Raw genomic sequence first — 18,370 nt, 5'->3', positions numbered from 1 at the left:
ACATTTTGACAAAGAACACAAAACACATGCTGCATACTTTTCTCTCATTTCAGGAATTGTTTATACCAGTTCCAACCATGTGTATTCTGGTTTGGTGTTGTTGAGTTGAAAGATACAGGTTGGTTGGGAAGGATGACAGAGAACTTCGAGAAGCAGTCACTCTGAGTGGTAAACAAGGTTTTGCACTTTGTTTTATGCTTAACAACATATAGATGACGGATAAAGTTGAATATTGGCACATGTTATGTGGCACTTATGGGTGGTTTAACTCAAAGTTTCAGTTGGCACGTGTTCATGTCAACCAACGTGAACTTTGAACATTGTGTCATTGTGAGTGACACCATGAATGATGATTGATGAGGTAGTGAACGGGTTGGGGTTGTTGTTTGTTTGTCTTTTAGATGAAAAGTGGTTAACTGTGTTTCCAGTTCCTCAGAAGGGTCCACCAGAAGTATGTTGCTTTTGTCTGACATAGGAGCACTGAAGATTGATGTGTTGTAATAGGTCTCCTTTTACAAAAGTTTGCAGACTTTACAGTAACTGCATGAGTAAGTTGATGTTCTTCCTACACTACTGGGACGGGAGTACAACTGTGATCGTGTGGGGATCTGTTAGACTAATAGGACACAAGAAGATAATGTCAAACTATTGTTGAAGTGTGGAACAATCTCTCTGTTAAAAGATTCTTGGCAGAATCACCAAAATCCTTTACAAAACAGTTGGCAGTTTTGATAGGAAGTTAAGTAACAGTTAAAAAGTCCAGCTCAGCATTGCCAGTGTTGGACATAAGCTTGAACCACAAAAGCTTTACGCCACAAATAAAAAGGTAAACGTATCAAAAGCTTGAACGACACATGCGAGAAAAACTCCAGGCGGCAAAAGCTCGAAAATGACACAGGCGCGCACACATGTTGCTAATCTTGTGTAGAATGATTCTGAGAAAACTACTAATATCCGTCATTAAAATCAACTTATCAAAATTGATTGCATTGTTTCCTCCAAAAGTAAAACTGTGCTCAGAATGAATGAAAATGGGTTAGTGCAAATTATGTTCGCCGAGGCGATGGAGCCCAATTCGTCTCGGATGTGGGCTTACCAAGCCTAATTAACTTACTGCAAGTTTCGGTGATGACTGGTTTTCTGTGTTGATGTTTTAGTTTCAGACAGAGAGAGAGAGAGCTAGGGGGCGGGGTGTCAGAGGGAGGGTTAACTTGTTGTCATCTGCAATCGTTCGATCTTTTGATGCGTCAAACTTTTGTCGCGTCGAGCGCACTTGTCCTTTGATCTTTTGTCGCGTCAAGCTTTTGTCTGTTCGAACTTTTGTTGTTCGAGCTTATGTCATTCAAGCTTGTGTTGTATACCCTAAATAGCATACACTCCCCTCCCTCATATCATTCAGGGATTCATGCACCTTCAATTCCCATTTACTGAAAATGGGAAGCCCCAGTGAGCTAATCCATTGTAATAGACGGTTTTCGAAAATTTCTCTGTCAGGATTTCCAGCGGTCTGGAAGAGTAAGAGCCCCTTTACCTCGGACAAGTTTTTTCACCGTTACTATTTTTAGAAGGTCACTGTCCACAACGCTCAATCCATATTCCCGTTACTATTTTTAGAAGTTTTCCTTCGTGTGGCGTCAATCACGTACGGTGCGCCACTCACCCGGCAAAGCAGGGTACGGTGCGCCACTCACCCGGCTTAGCCGGCGAAGCGGGTATTCATCTATATATATATACGACTTGTTTGTGTGTGTGTGTGTGTGTCCGCGATGCACGGCCAAAGTTCTCGATGGATCTCTTTCAAATTTTGTGGCCATATTCAGGTACACCCCGGACACAACCTGGTCGATGAGATATTTCAACACGTGCTCTCAGCGTGCAGCGCTGAACCAGTTTTGGTTTTTCTCTGGATCCATTCCCAGTAACTCTTCCTTATCTTTTCCAGTGTTTTCAGCGTTTATCTCCCTTCCTTCGTGTGGCGTCAATCCATATTCCCGTTTCTATTTTTAGAAGGTTACTGTCGTCAGTGTCCCGGTGAAGCCGGGTATTACTCTTCTCCAGTGTTTTGCGCGTTTATCTCCCTTCCTTCGTGCGGTGCGCCGGCTAAGCCGGCGTACACCCGGCAAAGCCAGGTCCCCGGCACAGCCGGGGTTTCGGCTCGACTTCTTCCCGGCGAAGCCGTACCCGGCGAAGCGGGTATTCATCTAGTCTAGTATATATATCATGTTAAGTTGTTCGTCCCAATCGCAAGATATAGAGCTGATCGGAAACGTGGAACATGCTCCTGTCCGAAAAAGCTTGCCCGAGGCAAACCTTCTTAGTCTTACACTTTTTATTAATTTTTGTTTGGATGTTCTTGTTCTTGTTGTTTTAAAGTTTTACATGTGGTTGTTTCTTGGATATTTTGATTAGGATCAAGTCACCATGGCTCGGGAGGTCAAAGCAACTCTGAGTGCATGGACGTGCCAGGATGTTGCTGACTGGCTGACACAGGAAGGGTTCAGCGAGTACAGCGACTTGCTCTGCAGGCAGCACAAAATTGATGGACCTACTCTACTCGCTCTCTCGGAGGACGATCTCAAACAACCCCCAATCAAAATGACCGTGTTGGGCGACATCAAGCGCCTTATGAGCAAAATCAACAAACTCAGAATTCAGGACCCAGACTTTGAGGTCGGCGTTTTCAGCAATGGGCTGGATGTCATGCAGATGTTACAGAAGTCTCAGAAGTCTCAGAGCCTGACAGCTATCCCAAGTAAAACAGGGGCGTTAGATGAAATTGATGGAGTCAGTTCGTCCACCTCTCACTCTCAGCTTGCCAGGAGAAGATCTCAGCCGCGATATCAGACGTCCTTTTCACAAGACCTATCTATTAAGTCACGTTCTCTGGACACTGAGCTTTGGAAAACTTTCTTAAGTTTTGTCTATGTGTTTGCTGTGTTTCTGCTGACTGCCTTTGTTATGGTCATAGTTCATGATCGTGTACCAGACATGCAGAAGTACCCTCCTCTTCCTGACATCTTTCTGGATAACATGCCATATGTCCCATGGGCTTTCGCGGCCTGTGAGTTGACTGGCGTGATCCTGGTGTGTATGTGGTGTGGCACATTGTTCTTCCACAAGCACAGGTTAGTGTTTGTTTTAATTGTGTGACTGTGAGCGAGAGAGAGATCAACCATTTTAAAGTATTCTATTTGGTGGTGTTTTATTTATGTGTAGAACCATACATTATAATATAAAATATACACATAATGTGAGCGAGAGAGAGATCAACCATTTTAAAGTATTCTATTTGGTGGTGTTTTATATTATTATGATTTATGTGTAGAACCATACATTATAATATAAAAATATACACATAATATAAAATTATAAGTATTAAAAACAAATGTTTGAGGGCCTCCATGTGGCTGGATGATTTGAATGAGTTCAAGTGCTAGTTTTACTTCAATAAAGTCGGGCAATTTCAATGCTATCATAGCAGAACCCCCCTTTTAAGACCATCTCGCTTTTAAGATGTACCTTAGTCTTCCAGATTTTATGTTAAATGTTTGTAAATTTGTCTTCGTTTAAAGACTCTCTCTTTTAAGGCCTGATTTTCGAAGGTTATTGGAGGTCCCAAGATAAGGGTTTCACTGGGTGGCCGAGTGGTAACGCACTTGCGCTCGGAAGCGAGAGGTTGCGAGTTCGACCCTGGGTCAGGGCGTTAGCAATTTTCTCCCCCCTTTCCTAACCTATGTGGTGGGTTCAAGTGCTAGTCTTTCGGATGAGACGAAAAACCGAGGTCCCTCCGTGTACACTACATTGGGGTGTGCACATTAAAGATCCCACAATTGACAAAAGGGTCTTTCCTGGCAAAATTGTATAGGCATAGATAAAAATGTCCACCAAAATACCCGTGTGACTTGGAATAATAGGCCGTGAAAAGTAGGATATGCGCCGAAATGGCTGCGATCTGCTGGCCGATGTGAATGCGTGATGTATTGTGTAAAAAAAATAAAAATCCCTCTCACACGGCATAAATAAATCCCTGCGCCTTGAATATATGCGCGATATAAATTACATTAAAAAAAAATATAAACAAGAAGGGCAAAGCCCATACGACTCACATGCTTGACCTAAACCTAGCAATGACATCATACACTAAGAACTGCTTTACACATTTTTCCTACCAAAATACATGTGACCTTGACCCAAGGTCAAGGTCATCCAAGGTCATGCAACACAAAGCTGTTAATTCAAGACATAGGAAGTACAATGGTGCTTATTGGCTCTTTTTACCATGAGATATGGTCACTTTTAGTGGTTCACTACCTTATTTTGGTCACATTTCATAAGGGTCAAAGAGACCTTGACCTTGATCATATGTGACCAAATGTGTCTCATGATGAAAGCATAACATGTGCCCCACATAATTTTTAAGTTTGAAACAGTTATCTTCCATAGTTCAGGGTCAAGGTCACTTCAAAATATGTATACAATCCAACTTTGAAGAGCCCCTGTGACCTTGACCTTGAAGCAAGGTAAACCAAACTGGTATCAAAAGATGGGGCTTACTTTGCCCTATATATCATATATAGGTGAGGTATTCAATCTCAAAAACTTCAGAGAAAATGTGAAAAATGTGAAAAATAGCTGTTTTTTAGACAACATTTATGGCCCCTGCGACCTTGACCTTGAAGCAAGGTCAAGATGCTATGTATGTTTTTTGGGGCCTTGTCATCATACACCATCTTGCCAAATTTGGTACTAATAGACTGAATAGTGTCCAAGAAATATCCAACGTTAAAGTTTTCCGGACGGCCGGACGGACGTCCGGACGGACGTACGACTCGGGTGAGTACATAGACTCACTTTTGCTTCGCATGTGAGTCAAAAAATCCCTGCGCTTAGAACTGTACCCACGGAATACGCGCGATATAAGCCTCATATTGATTGATTGATTGTATTAATAGAACAATTAATGTACAGCTTTCTCGTGAATTGTGCAGGTTTATTTTGCTGAGGAGGATGTTTTCACTGATGGGGACAGTCTACTTGCTGCGGTGCATCACAATGCTCATCACCTCCCTGTCAGTGCCTGGCAGACACCTCCACTGTGTAGGAAAGGTATGTTTGACAAATTGTGAAACTAGTAGATTTCTGAAAGGTGTTCAGTTCTGTGAGGCAGAAAGCAACAATTTTCAGTGCAATGGAACCTTACTTTTAAGATGTCCAAAACTAAAACTAAAAAAATATGTCTCAAAAGAGTCTTAAAATGGGGGTAAATTTACAGAGGTGAACAGAAAGTCTGAGAAAAATGGTCTTGAATTAAATGAGGGGAAGTCTTAAAGTTAAATTGGGGGATCTTAAAAGGGGGTTCCACTAAACATAATGCTAGTGCACATGTTTACAAACTGGTGAGAAATTCCCCACATTAAGATTAGCTCCCCTTAAACTGACCACTGACTTGAGGGCCATCCAGACTCGGGCTATGCAGATGGTGACACTTTCGTTACGCCTTAGAAATCTCTTATGCAGCGCGTTGCGCGTGGGCTTACGATTAAGTCATAAGGATAGCACTTGTATTCTTTGTCTCCCCTTATAAGCCCAGCCGAGTTGACCAATTAGAAAAGGCGGTGAAGTACTCTGCTATTGGGGCAGCAAGGCCTGTGACTTCAAACAAGATGGAGGACTTTGAATAGGCCTTTTTCCTCACAATTTCACTAAATTATGGACTTCTGTAGAAGTCATGAAGCACTGTGTACCACATCATTTAGTGTTTCTTCAAGAATAACTACATCAACACTGTATAGTAACTGTTTATTCTGAGAAATTAAATCCGTAGTGCAGAGCTAGTGGAACAAAATTCCACGCAATGAAAAATGTCATAAGGCGATGTAATATACGCCCTTAATCGTAATGTGTGTGTGGCCACTTCTTTACTTAGCTCTAGTTTGGTGGCATACATCATGACTAGGAATACCAGCATTTGGCATAAATATGGTAATGTTTTATATTATAAGTTATTTATTTGCAGGGCGTACATTTTCGCTGGAATCACACTCTGGTAGTTGTGGCTTTTTGACCATTTTAGTTTCTTTCTTGTTGTTTTTTGTTTGGTTTACTTGTTTGTTTTGTTTTTTGTAATTCATTGTGTGTGTTTTAACTAACTACCACGAGTGAACTACTTTGAAATTTGTGGTTAACCGCATCCCTGCTTAATAAGTGTAATTATGGCTTAGGCTACAAAGATATGAATAAGTAGATTTTAAGAGAGAGAAGTGCACTTAATTTTTACATTTAGTCAAGTTTTGACATTTGTTTTCAGATAGACTAGGAATTGAGACGAGGTTCAGGTGTGTGTGTGTGTGTGAAGCGATTCCTGAAAAACTACTGGACAGATCTCTATGAAACTATACATGTATACACATTCTTCCAGATGATATCCCCTGATGGTTTTTGAGTCACTTGAGAAAAAGTGACTCTATGTAATCGGTCAGTGTTAGTCTGTCCGGCCGGCCGTCCGGCCGTCCGTCCGTAGACACCACCTTAACGTTGGACTTTTCTCGGAAACTATCAAAGCGATCGGGCTCATATTTTGTTTAGTCGTGACCTCCAATGACCTCTACACTTTAACGATGGTTTCGTTGACCTTTGACCTTTTTCAAGGTCACAGGTCAGCGTCAAAGGAAAAATTAGACATTTTATATCTTTGACAAAGTTCATCGGATGTGATTGAAACTTTGTAGGATTATTCTTTACATCAAAGTATTTACATCTGTAGCCTTTTACGAACGTTATCAGAAAAACAAGGGAGATAACTAGCCTTTTCTGTTCGGCAACACACAACTTAACGTTGGGCTTTTCTCGGAAACTATAAAAGTGACCGGGCTCAAATTTTATGTGAACGTGACTCATTGTGTTGTGAATAGCAATTTCTTCCTGTCCATCTGATGCCTCATATAATATTCAGAACTGCGAAAGTGACTCGATCAAGCGTTTGCTCTTCTTGTTTTCATTTAGTTCAATAAATGTCTTTGATGTCTTTTTTTTATTTTTTATTTTTTACAAAAGTTGAGGCAGCACTGTCACAACCTCATTTTCAATCAAATTGATTGAAATGTTGCTAACAAATTGACTAAAGAGAATAAGGTAGCAAGAGTGGTCCGTTTCTGGTAATGTGCAGAATCCTTTTTGATTGCCAGCAGTTGGCAATGAGCTTGCTTATGTAACCAGCAAGAGACACATTTGGGAGTAAAATCTTAACAGATTTGCTGTTGTTGTTTCTTTCAGAGGTATGGAGACATGTGGTCTCGTGTTCAGCGCACGTTTGAGATCTGGAAGGGTCTCGGAATGACGCTGCAGGGAGTGAAGAGCTGCGGAGACTACATGTTCAGCGGACATACTGTCATCATCACTACCCTCAACTTTTTCATCACAGAATGTTAGTAAACAAAAGATGCACGCATGCACAACACTCTGAGCATTTTCGCAAGATTTCTTATGATCGTAGAGGCAATATACAGGCATGGGAATTGTCCTCCGAAAGGCAAATTTCCGCCGAATGTTTTTTTTGTTCCACCGAAAAAGCAAGTGTCCGCCGAAAAAATAAATGTGGGAGGCAAAAATGGTTCTAAAAACTGAATTTAATGGCAAACTTGGAGCTTAGATGACACCAAATTGCACCATTTGGGTTCTTTGGAGAAAAAAAAAATTCCGGGGGGGCATGCCCCCGAATGCCCCTAACAGGGCTAGGCACTTTGCGCCGTCGACTTTGCCATTACTTACAAATTTTCAGCCTTTTTTACTTTTTTCAATTCCCATGCCTGAATATAACAGCTACGCATATCCAGTTTGCAACTGGCAGACTCATCCCCTGACTGCATTTGTTGATGTTGTTTTTTTAATGTTTTTTTATGTTGTTCATTATTCAGGGACCGTATCCTGAAGATTTTCCTAAACTTTCACACTGTAGGGGTTATACACCTGATGAACCAGAAAAGCCTGTATAATGATCAGTGCTCAGGCAGCAAACTTGATGATCTTGAAAACAATAGATTTTTGTTGTGGGGATGTACCCTGCATGTTTCCCAGCTTACTGTTCCTGTCAGGAATTTGGTTCTTAGCAGTGTCACAAACAAATTAAAAAAACATTTGTGGATAAAGTTGTGTGTCAACATAGTGGTGTTGGCCTTTGTGTGCGGAGGTAGAAGGTAATTGTCTGCTGTCCAGTCAAGGAGTAATTTTAATACTTGTAAATTCCACAAGAGAACCAATCAAAAGATAGACATTGACAAGTGCATGATAGGAACTGAGCAGCATAATTTTTTATGATATCTACAGCTCATTGGGTATCTCAGTGGGTGTTTTTTTCTGATTGTTTTGTGCATCTTTTGTTTTGCTTTTGTAAGTAGTGTATGATTGCATGTGACCTTTTATCAGGTGTGTGACTTAAACAAATTATCTGAATGCTGTGCAGACACGCCTTCGGACAGCTGCTACTATCTCCACCTCGCTTCCTGGGTGCTGAACATCTTTGGCATTTTCTTCATCCTGGCTGCCCACGAACACTACTCCATAGACGTGTTCATCGCCTTCTACCTCACCTCTCGCCTCTTCATGTATTATCACACCTTGGCCAACAATCGCTCTCTGATGCAGCAAGACGCCCGACGCACGCGTATTTGGTTTCCCATGTTTTCCTTCTTCGAGTCGCACTGCGACGGGGCTGTGCCTAATGAGTATGAATGGCCGCAGCTTACATGGCCAAAGTTGCTCAAGAACTTTCTGCCTGGTGAGAAATGGGTGGTGAATCACGAAGAGATTAAGGTCACAAATGACACGAAGGAGAAGGAGAAAGTGAAAAAGACGTGAAGAATGAGTCAGAACATGTGAAGGTAGTTGTGTACTGATCAAATATATTTTCTCCACTTTAGTTTCGGTTTGTGTTCTTGTCATAACACCAGATTTCTGCATTGTTTTCTCTTTTTTTCCGTCAAAGATTTTGAGTGCAATTTATGTTAACTGATTCATTATTTTTACAGTTAGTTAAATGACATTTTTATGAAGAGTATATTGTGGAGGAAAGAAACCATTCAAACAGCCACACATTCACACTTAAGCACAAACATCAGTCACACACACACTTAATGTAACACACCACACCACACACAATGTAACACACCACACCACACACACACATACACACACACACAAACACACACACACAATTTCAGAGTTGAGCACAGTAGAGATAATCATAAAATATTTCCCAGTCGACTGTATGTATGCCGTCTTGTGGTAGAAAGTGTCTGTCTTACCTTCATGGCACCAAGATGATGGCACATGTTAAAGATCTCAGACTCGCCAATCCACATGTAAGTGTAGGCCTGATGGGGGGTTTGTTTGTACAAATACCAAAAAGCGCACACATATTTCACAAAGATGGCATGTGGCTGCAAAACACCAAAATGATAAACACTGATAAATGACACGTGTTTTTGTGACAAAAAATTACATGTGTTGATGTGTCTTAAGCAGGACATGTGTTCTTGTGACATGACCATGCAGAGAAGAGTGCCTACAATTTTCAGTTTTCTTCCTTGACAGATAGTCATACATGGAGTGTGACAAATATTATTGTTCCTGTAAATATTATTGGCTTGGAACAGTGCCTGACCTGTGTTGATGGTTGCATGTAAGACCTTACTAATTTGTTGTTCGCAAAGAATTTTGTGACATGAGGCTGTCTTGTTTTTTTGTTTGTCTTTCACAATGTGATCATTGATTGCGTTCATAATATGTTCTCATGAATGGCTGGTTGCCTTCCTTCCATTTTTTTCTTTGCTGAGGGAGGCAGAATTGGGAGGGGGAATTTTGTCGAAGTGATTTTTTTTAATTAAAATACAGCAGACAGCAATGCAGGGAAAGCTGGACAATTATTTTTCTTGTTTTACTTATACATGTATATAGAAATGTGTATTAATAATTAGCAGCTACCTAAAAGTTTGTTTTTCATGTATTGTATTGTTTGTATGATGTGTGGCAAAACTCACTAATGTTGACATGCATCTTCATGGATTATGCTTTGTTGTCCTTGACTTCTGCCCCAATCCCATCTCTCACCTCAACACCCCCCAAAAGTAAAAATGCTGTTTACCTGTTTTACTTTTTTAAGAACACACCCATCTGCTGATATTTTTATTTTGGTTAAAGCTGCAGTTCCATATTATTTGATTAATAAAATGTAAACATGGTTACAGTTCAAAACTACTTTATGAATTAGCAGTGCTACGTCGGTTTCTCATTGTGAGGTTAACTTTATTTTAAACTGTTAAGTTCATTTTTATGGCAGCAGGCCAAATTCTTCTTGACTTTTTGGGTTTGTTTATTCTTTTGTATATATAGCCTTGACTTAAGTTGATAGTGGATTTGTTAATTCACAATTATTTTTCATTTGGTGCCATAATTATATGTGTATCACATAGTGCATTATAATTTAAATTTGATATAAAACAACATAGAAATCAAATATACATACACTGGTTATCATGTGTCTGGTCAGCAAGTGGTTGAAGCTTTAGATAGTAGCTGAGTGACGTTATTCATGGGTGTGCGTGCTTTACTCACTGACTTCCAGGTACCGACTTGGTTACACATGTTTTTGAAGAACTTTGCAGTGCTGTGTGTGTGTGTGTGTGTGTGTGTGTGTGTGTGTGTGTGTGTGTGTGTGTGTGTGTGTGTGTGTGTTGCCCACGCCGCGTGTGTGTGTCTGAAAGAGAGAGAGAGACTGACCTTTATTTGAAACAGATGAGCTAGATTGCCAGTTGGCCTTAATGAGGGACAAGCATTGCTTTTCTCATATTTTGAATAATTTTGGATGCCTCATAGAACATGTCTGTGTACCTAAATGCCTTGTTACATGAGCATCAGTGAGAGCTGACTAATACATCTGTATGCAAGATACTGAGAGGGAGAGAGAGAGCTTGTGTGTTTGTGAATGTTACATATGTTGTTTAATTGTTTATTAGTACAGTAAAACCTGTCAAATAAGGACACCCTTGGGACCAGACAAAAGTGTCCTTATTCTGCAGGTGTCCTTATTAGACAGGTGCAAGTAAACGCGACAAAGTCAAGTTGAGAGAGAGAGAGAGAGAGTACATTTATAAGAAAAACAGAAGCTGTTTAGATTAAATAGAGAAACATTTAATATTGACTGTTGTAAAACAAGTTTAAAAGCTTTTTATCATATCAACTGTATAAATTTAAATTGTTAAAAAGTTACTGGATCTCATTCATACAACACATTCACATTCACTTCATTCTGCACTCATCAGCTTTTGAAAGAATTTGTCCAGCGTTGTCTGAGTGGACCATTGATGGCAATGTGATTCGCACGTTTGGTTGAAAACCACTCGAACACGGCGTCATTTAGCTCTTCGTATTCGGTTGTCTTCTTCGAAACCCATTTCTGGTCAGCACGTCCGTCTCCCGATTCCCACAACTTCATTATTTTTTCCCGATCGACGCTGATTTTCGAAATCTGCGTTCTCCCACACCCAAGCTCTTGTGCAATCGTTCGGCATGATTTCCCACTTTCCAGTTGTTTGACAACATTTATCCTTTGTTCTAAAGTCAGCGCATTTCTTCCTTTTCTTGAATTTGAATTTCTTGCTGCCATCTTGTTAAACACGAATCACTCTTTCGAAGAGAAGATACATTCACTCATACACTTTCACTTCCGTTCCGCCGAACACGTTCCACGCGTTGGATTGGCTGCCTTGGAACTCTAGCAGCCAATCAAATGCGTCGACTTAAAACACTCACCAAGAATAGACTCTATCGGTATTCCAAGCTTTCGTAATCTCTCACAAACTTCAGAGCATAGCAAAGCATGCGGTACAGCGATCTCGTGCGAGCTGCACAAGCCAAGGTTCGAAGTTCTCGCGATGTTCAAAGCATAACAAATAGCGTGTCTCGCGAGAGCTGCTCAGATACCGAATAATATCAACTGATCGATTTATCGTCTTCTTCGTCGATCGAACTTCCCAGCTTGCTGTGGATGTCCGTATTTAGCAGGTATATGACTTATTATGGACCCAAAATACGTGTCCGCGTCCGTAATGCCGAGGTGGCCGTAACGTACAGGTGTTTTACAGTGTAAAGCAGTCCGTGCCGAGACTGACTGTCCGTATTCTGCGAGTGTCCGCCAAGTCCAGTGACCGTATTTGACAGTTTTCACTGTACCGTATTTGACGGATTACAAGACGCACCGTTTTATAAACCGCACCCCCGACTTTTAAAAAAAAAATTGGGACGAGCCACGTATATGCTGCGTCACTATATTAGCCGCAGTCGAAAAAAATATAATCAGATCGTGTCAATCAAAACAACCAGGCAAACGAAAGTACGGTATTTGGCGAAATGGGCTCCGAGAATAAACAAGTGAAACAAAGAAGAAAAGTGAGAAAGTTTGAAGAAAAATATCACACACACACACAATTTGTAACCAACGGAATAAGCTTTTTTGGGATGATTTTTCGACTTTTGCGCACATTTCGAGCAGACGAAACCACAACATGGCGGCTCTCGCTCCTCCAACTATCGCGAGACACAAAAAAACCGAAATCTCGCGCGCGCGAGATCCTGATACATCTGCTGGTTCTCTGTACGCTATCTTGTCACGACGACTTGTTGACAAACGAAGATTCGCGAAAGAAAGAGAAAAGCGCCGAGTCTTGAGTAGAGAGCTAATAAAGTACCGGTAATCGCTAATCGAGCAGGGGCGGGGATATAGCTCAGTCGGTAGCGCGCTGGATTTGTATCCAGTTGGCCGCTGTCAGCGTGAGTTCGTCCCCACGGCCACGTTCCTCGGTGTCCGAACACCCCCGTGTGTACACGCAAGCACAAGACCAAGTGCGCACGAAAAAGATCCTGTAATCCATGTCAGAGTTCGGTGGGTTATAGAAACACGAAAATACCCAGCATGCTTCTTCCGAAAACGGCGTATGGCTGCCTAAATGGCGGGGTAAAAAACGGTCATACACGTAAAATTCCACTCGTGCAAAACACACGAGTGTACGTGGGAGTTTCAGCCCACGAACGCAGAAGAAGAAGCTAATCGAGCGAAATGAAAATCCGCGGCGACTTCCATTAGGCCAAAAAAAAAAATAGGTGTGGTTAAGGTAACATAGCCCCAAAAAAATGGGTAGGAAGGTAGGCAATCACTTTTTTTTTTTTAACTTTTTTTTCTAATGTGTACAAATTAAACCTACTCGACAGGGAAATAAGTGTGCGACTCCAGCGCTGTCGCTTTCATTGCGTTTTCTGCACTCTTTTTTTTTTTTTTTTTTTTTTTTTGACAAAATGTAATAAAAAGTTATAGGGTCGGCCCCTAAAAATAGGGTAGGTCGGGTTACCGTAACCACACCTATTTTTTTTTTAGGCCTTAGGTGAATGCGATTCAAGTTTAGGTAACGTTTTAGCCGCATCTTTTTATAAGCCGCAATGCGAATTTTGTTTGAAAAAAAAGTCGCGGCTTGTAGTCCGTCAAATACGGTACCCATCACTGTGGGTTGGAAACTGACATATTGTTTGTTCTTTTTAGGGTAGTTTCTACAACTTTTTGTAGCTCAGTCGGTAGCGCGCTGGATTTGCATCCAGTTGGCCGCTGTCAGCGTGAGTTCGTCCCCACGTTCGGCGAGAGATTTTTTTCTCAGAGTCAACTTTGTGTGCAGACTCTCCTCGGTGTCCGAACACCCCCGTTTGTACACGCAAGCACAAGACCAAGTGCGCACAAAAAAGATCCTGTAATCCATGTCAGAGTTCGGTGGGTTATAGAAACACGAAAATACCCAGCATGCTTCCTCCAAAAACCACGTATGGCTGACTCAATGGCGGGGTAAAAAAACGGTCATACACGTAAAATTCCACTCGTGCAAAAAACACGAATGTACGTGGGAGTTTCGGCCCACGGACGCAGAAGAAGAAGAAGAAAATAACTTTTTGCACATGTAACCTCAGCTTTTGAGCCTTATTTGAACAGTAGTATATATATATATGTTATATTGAATAATCTTGGATGCTTCCAATTACAATATAAATGCATGCATAGCTAAATGCTTTATGTAATTGTGATTACCACATTGCGTCTGGCTGTAGGCTGGTAAACACTATCAAAACACTGCAGAAATAAATTTGTCATTTGGAAAAAAAAGGAACAAGGTAGACCCTGAGACATCACCAACACCTTTTATGCTCTTAGATATGAGTGAGAGTGTCAGGGGAAGTAAGTTGCTAGAAAGAGGCATTTCTGCCATCAGGGATTCAGGGGCTTTACACACAGAGAGCAGTACTTGCTCGCTATCTTTCTGGAATCAGTTCTGTGCAGTGTCCAAATTAGATAAAGTGAGAAAAGTAGTATAACAGTGATGCTGAATGTTAATGAGTGTGAAGAGCTGACAAATCCCATGACGTTGGTACATGTACATTGGAACTGTAGTTTAGTGACGCTCCCTTGTGTACGACTGATTTGTACACTATTTACTGATTTCTCTCACTGAATAGTTAATTAACGACAAGACAGTGGTACATGTGGGTTGTATATGTTCAGGGATATTTCAATTACCTTAAATGTTGACTAGTTTAAACTATTTTTTTATTTTTTTATTTTTACTTTCCTGCAGGCACTGACAGTTATTAAAACAAAGCTGTTCTGTTTACTGACTGGACAAGTGATAGGTTGATGGAACGTTTATTTTTAGTTGTTTTTTTCACTGCTGTACGTGTCATATTTTTAAGAACAAACTTTGCTTTGGAATACCTTTGCTGTGCTATATGGCACCTAGCTATTCTGTATCCAGCAGTATTGTGCACAGAAGGACAGAGGGAAACAAAACTGGCAGTTCAATTGTAAAATGTGGAAGATGACACAGATTGTTTCAAAGACTTAGATTTAAAATGCATACTTGTTAGTTCTGCGATTGTAGGAATCGTTCATTTACAATACAATACAATACAATACAATAATCTTTATTCATCTCTAAAAGAGAAATTACAAGCTTGACTGTGTGTCTGTAAAATCAATCAATTAATCAATCAATTGAAAGAAAAAGAAGTGATGTTGGCCAACACAGAAAACCTTAAGTACAGGCTTTCTTCTTAAATGTCATAGTTGAAGAAAAGCAAAGGCATAACAATTCAAGCAACAGCCAACTTGAGATTCGTCCGATTGCTACTGCATTATGACATACTGGTCAAGTTTGTTCAGAGTGTCAGTTAAAGGCTGACATATAGTCCTATTTAATTAGTTTAATTACTTCCAGGGTTTTTCCCATCGTTGCGGGGTTGTATAAATTAAGCTTCCTGCAAAGTTTTAGGTTTGAAGTCCTTACCAATTGCGAGAAATAATTAATTCTTTATTGCTATGTTAAGCAACAGTTCTCCAGGACTTGGGCTATTTTTAGACCATCATCACAGACAGTACAGCTTTGTCAATCAACGCGTGAAGGAAATCGCTCACCTTCCACGGGTGGCCGAGTGGTAAACGCACTTGCCTCGGAAGCGAGAGGTTGCGATTTTGACCCTGGGTCAGGGCGTTAGCAATTTTCTCCCCCCTTTCCTAACCTAGGTGGTGGGTTCAAGTGCTAGTATTTCGGGTGAGACGAAAAACCGAGGTCCCTTCGTGTACACTACATTGGGGTGTGCACGTTAAAGATCCCACGATTGACAAAAGGGTCTTTCCTGGCAAAATTGTATAGGCACAGATAAAAATGTCCACCAAATACCTGTGGGACTTGGAATAAAGGCCGTAAAAGGTGAATGCTCGCCCTAATAGGCTTGAGGTTTGCTGGCCGATGTGAATGCGTGATATATTGTGTAAAAAATTCCATCTCACACGGCAGAAATTAATATGTAAAGCGCTTAGAGAACGTCAAGCGCTATATTATAAATCTCCCCCATACAATATTGATTGTAGCCCCTGGAGCAAATTTTTGATTAGTGCGTTTTGTGAACAGGATGAAAGTCGCTTGTTCATTTCAATATACGTTATTTGCGTGTTTGACCAAACTATGACATTTTACACAGATCGAGACAGTCATATGATTGTTCTCCGAGACCGCGCTAGCGGTCGAGGTGAACAATGACTGTCGAGATCTGTGTAAAATGTCATATCCCATGACCTCCCTTCTTTGTCTCTGTTACTTCAGTATGGGTATATATGTTGTATTTTTATAGCTCAATAAATACATCATGGACTCCAAAAAATATATGATAGTGAAGATTCCGATTTGGGCAAAGGACTACTTTCCTCCCGACCTTTGACCTCGCGCCGAACAATGTGACACATTTGTATGAAGTTCTAAAATCGTATTGCACGGCTCAGAAAACCAAATCAGTTGCACGCAAAAATGAATCTCAGAACTGATCTGATGTATGAGATGCAATAAGCAAAAGTTTCTTTCATTATGAAAGCAATGCGGGTCGAAAAAAACGAACATTCAACTTACAAGATAACCAGATGCTAGCGAACCAAAACAAAAACACGAGTACCCTCCCCTTGCATCGTTAGCAGACGACTTTTGAGAATCTGTCGGTAGTGTGTTTTGGTGTGCGCCTTCAGCTATCAAACATCGGCTGTTTCACGTGTTTTGCGAGCAAGTCTACTCTTTTGCCTGGCTCTGCAGTAAGTCCACATATTTTTCCGTAATCCAGTCATATTCCTTCAAAATGCAATCAATCGGCGGTGACAGACGTGTCGGTCGCGTTTTCCTCACACCCATACCAGTTTAAGTTCATCCATGCAAACACACTCGCAAAACAGTTTATCACGTAGATACATTTCAAATAGGGAGCAAATGGTTAAATCTAAACCTACATATTTGTTCCCTAAAATTTGCTTCTCTGTCAATAAGCCTAATTACACACGTTCGAGAAAAACAACGTGGAATCGATTCTGAATCGAGTAAGCCAAATGGGTCCCAAACCCGTTTCGCCCGTTCTGCCGACCTGAAACGCAAAACAAAAGAATTGTGCGCTTCAACTAAATTAATTTCTATTCGACTTCATTACTTTCTTGCAACTTATGAACCTTTACTTAAAGCTTTTAAATGGTCTGAAAGTAGTGTTACCGCGTACTTATCGATGCACTCATTCGTTTTATTTTTTTCAGCGACGGTCACTTAGTTTAAGGTTGCAAAAGGGCTAAGTCTCGCTGGCAACAGTTTTACCCTGCACAGATCGCAACAGTGCCGCTAGTAGTCTACACTTTGTGTTTGATGGTAGAATGGGATATACAGATTACAACACTCGTGGTTTTTTATATGGCTTGTATTTCAGTCAAGACCCAGCGGGAATATCAATCGAGAGCCACTCGCCAGAGGCTCGTGTCTCCCGATGATATTCATCCGCTGGGTCTTGACTGAAATACAAGCCATATAAAAAACCACTCGTGTTGTAACCTATACATATTTTGGTCAAACACGCAAATAACATTTATGTATCGATCGAATTCCTTTCAGGTACTTATGACTTTGTTGTTGTTTAGACGATTGAACGAGCACACACACACATGCATGCAATCCACATGTATGCAATCAAACACATAAGCTTCATATTTGGGCGTTTCAGGTTGACCGAAACTTCAAAGGAACTACAAAACACACGTCATGTACTGACTTTGTTGTTGTTTTGACATTGAACAGCACACACACATGCAATCAAACACATGACGTTTTTTTTTTTTTATCCTTTGAAGTTTCGGTCAACCTGAAAAGCCAAATTATAAAGTTTTGTCGGCCTCTGACGTCACATGACTCAAAGAAGGGAAATCCAATCTCCAATCGATACATTGCTTGTTATTCTCTCAGGTGCCAGGAGAAAAGGTTCCGTACAACTCTCGCTTACTCTATTACACATGTCGTATGCATTAAGAGCGATTACTTCCCTTTGGTTATTTGACAAGAAACAATTGACAAGTGGCTCTATATCCCATCTCCCCCCTTTCCCTGCTTGTCATCATTTTCACGAGTTTTCATTTACAAACACCTGGGAAATAAATCTCATGTTCCCCATGCAATAACTCGAGGTGGTGAATGGGTTTGAGCTTTCAGGTGAAACGTGGATTGTCAAAGTAAAAGCCAATCAGGCTGATTGTTTGATGTGTGAAACCATCGCGGCTTTGGATTTGTGTTTCCTAGGACAACGATAGTAAGCATTCACTCTCAAAGACCCAATCAATGTTGATAATTACAGCGGCGACTCATGGTCAATTTGCAACTTATCTCTGTAATCGCAAAATCCACAACGAAAAGTCATAAACACTTAAAAGAAAAGAAATATGCGCAACACTTATTGAACTCACAGGTATGATCGCAGCTCTGTACATTTTCAG

General features: G+C 40.8%; 1 protein-coding gene across 2 annotated transcripts; it reads left to right on the top strand.

Moving 5' to 3' along the window:
• Positions 1-54: 54 nt before the first annotated feature.
• On the top strand, positions 55-8,914 carry LOC138958457 (sphingomyelin synthase-related protein 1-like). Of its 2 annotated transcripts, XM_070329624.1 has the most exons (6): positions 55-168; positions 2,410-3,125; positions 4,989-5,106; positions 6,017-6,046; positions 7,273-7,423; positions 8,459-8,914. In XM_070329624.1, exons 2-6 carry the CDS (start codon positions 2,422-2,424, stop codon positions 8,851-8,853), a joined length of 1,398 nt encoding a protein of 465 aa, XP_070185725.1. In that variant the 5' UTR covers positions 55-168; positions 2,410-2,421; the 3' UTR covers positions 8,854-8,914. The 2 variants fall into 2 exon arrangements, with proteins under 2 accessions (XP_070185725.1, XP_070185726.1); XM_070329625.1 differs by lacking the exon at positions 6,017-6,046.
• Positions 8,915-18,370: the final 9,456 nt, after the last annotated feature.

This window comes from Littorina saxatilis, linkage group LG2 (genome assembly GCF_037325665.1).
Source record: "Littorina saxatilis isolate snail1 linkage group LG2, US_GU_Lsax_2.0, whole genome shotgun sequence".
Taxonomy (NCBI): domain Eukaryota; kingdom Metazoa; phylum Mollusca; class Gastropoda; order Littorinimorpha; family Littorinidae; genus Littorina; species Littorina saxatilis.
This window is presented reverse-complemented; position numbering and strand designations above follow the sequence as displayed.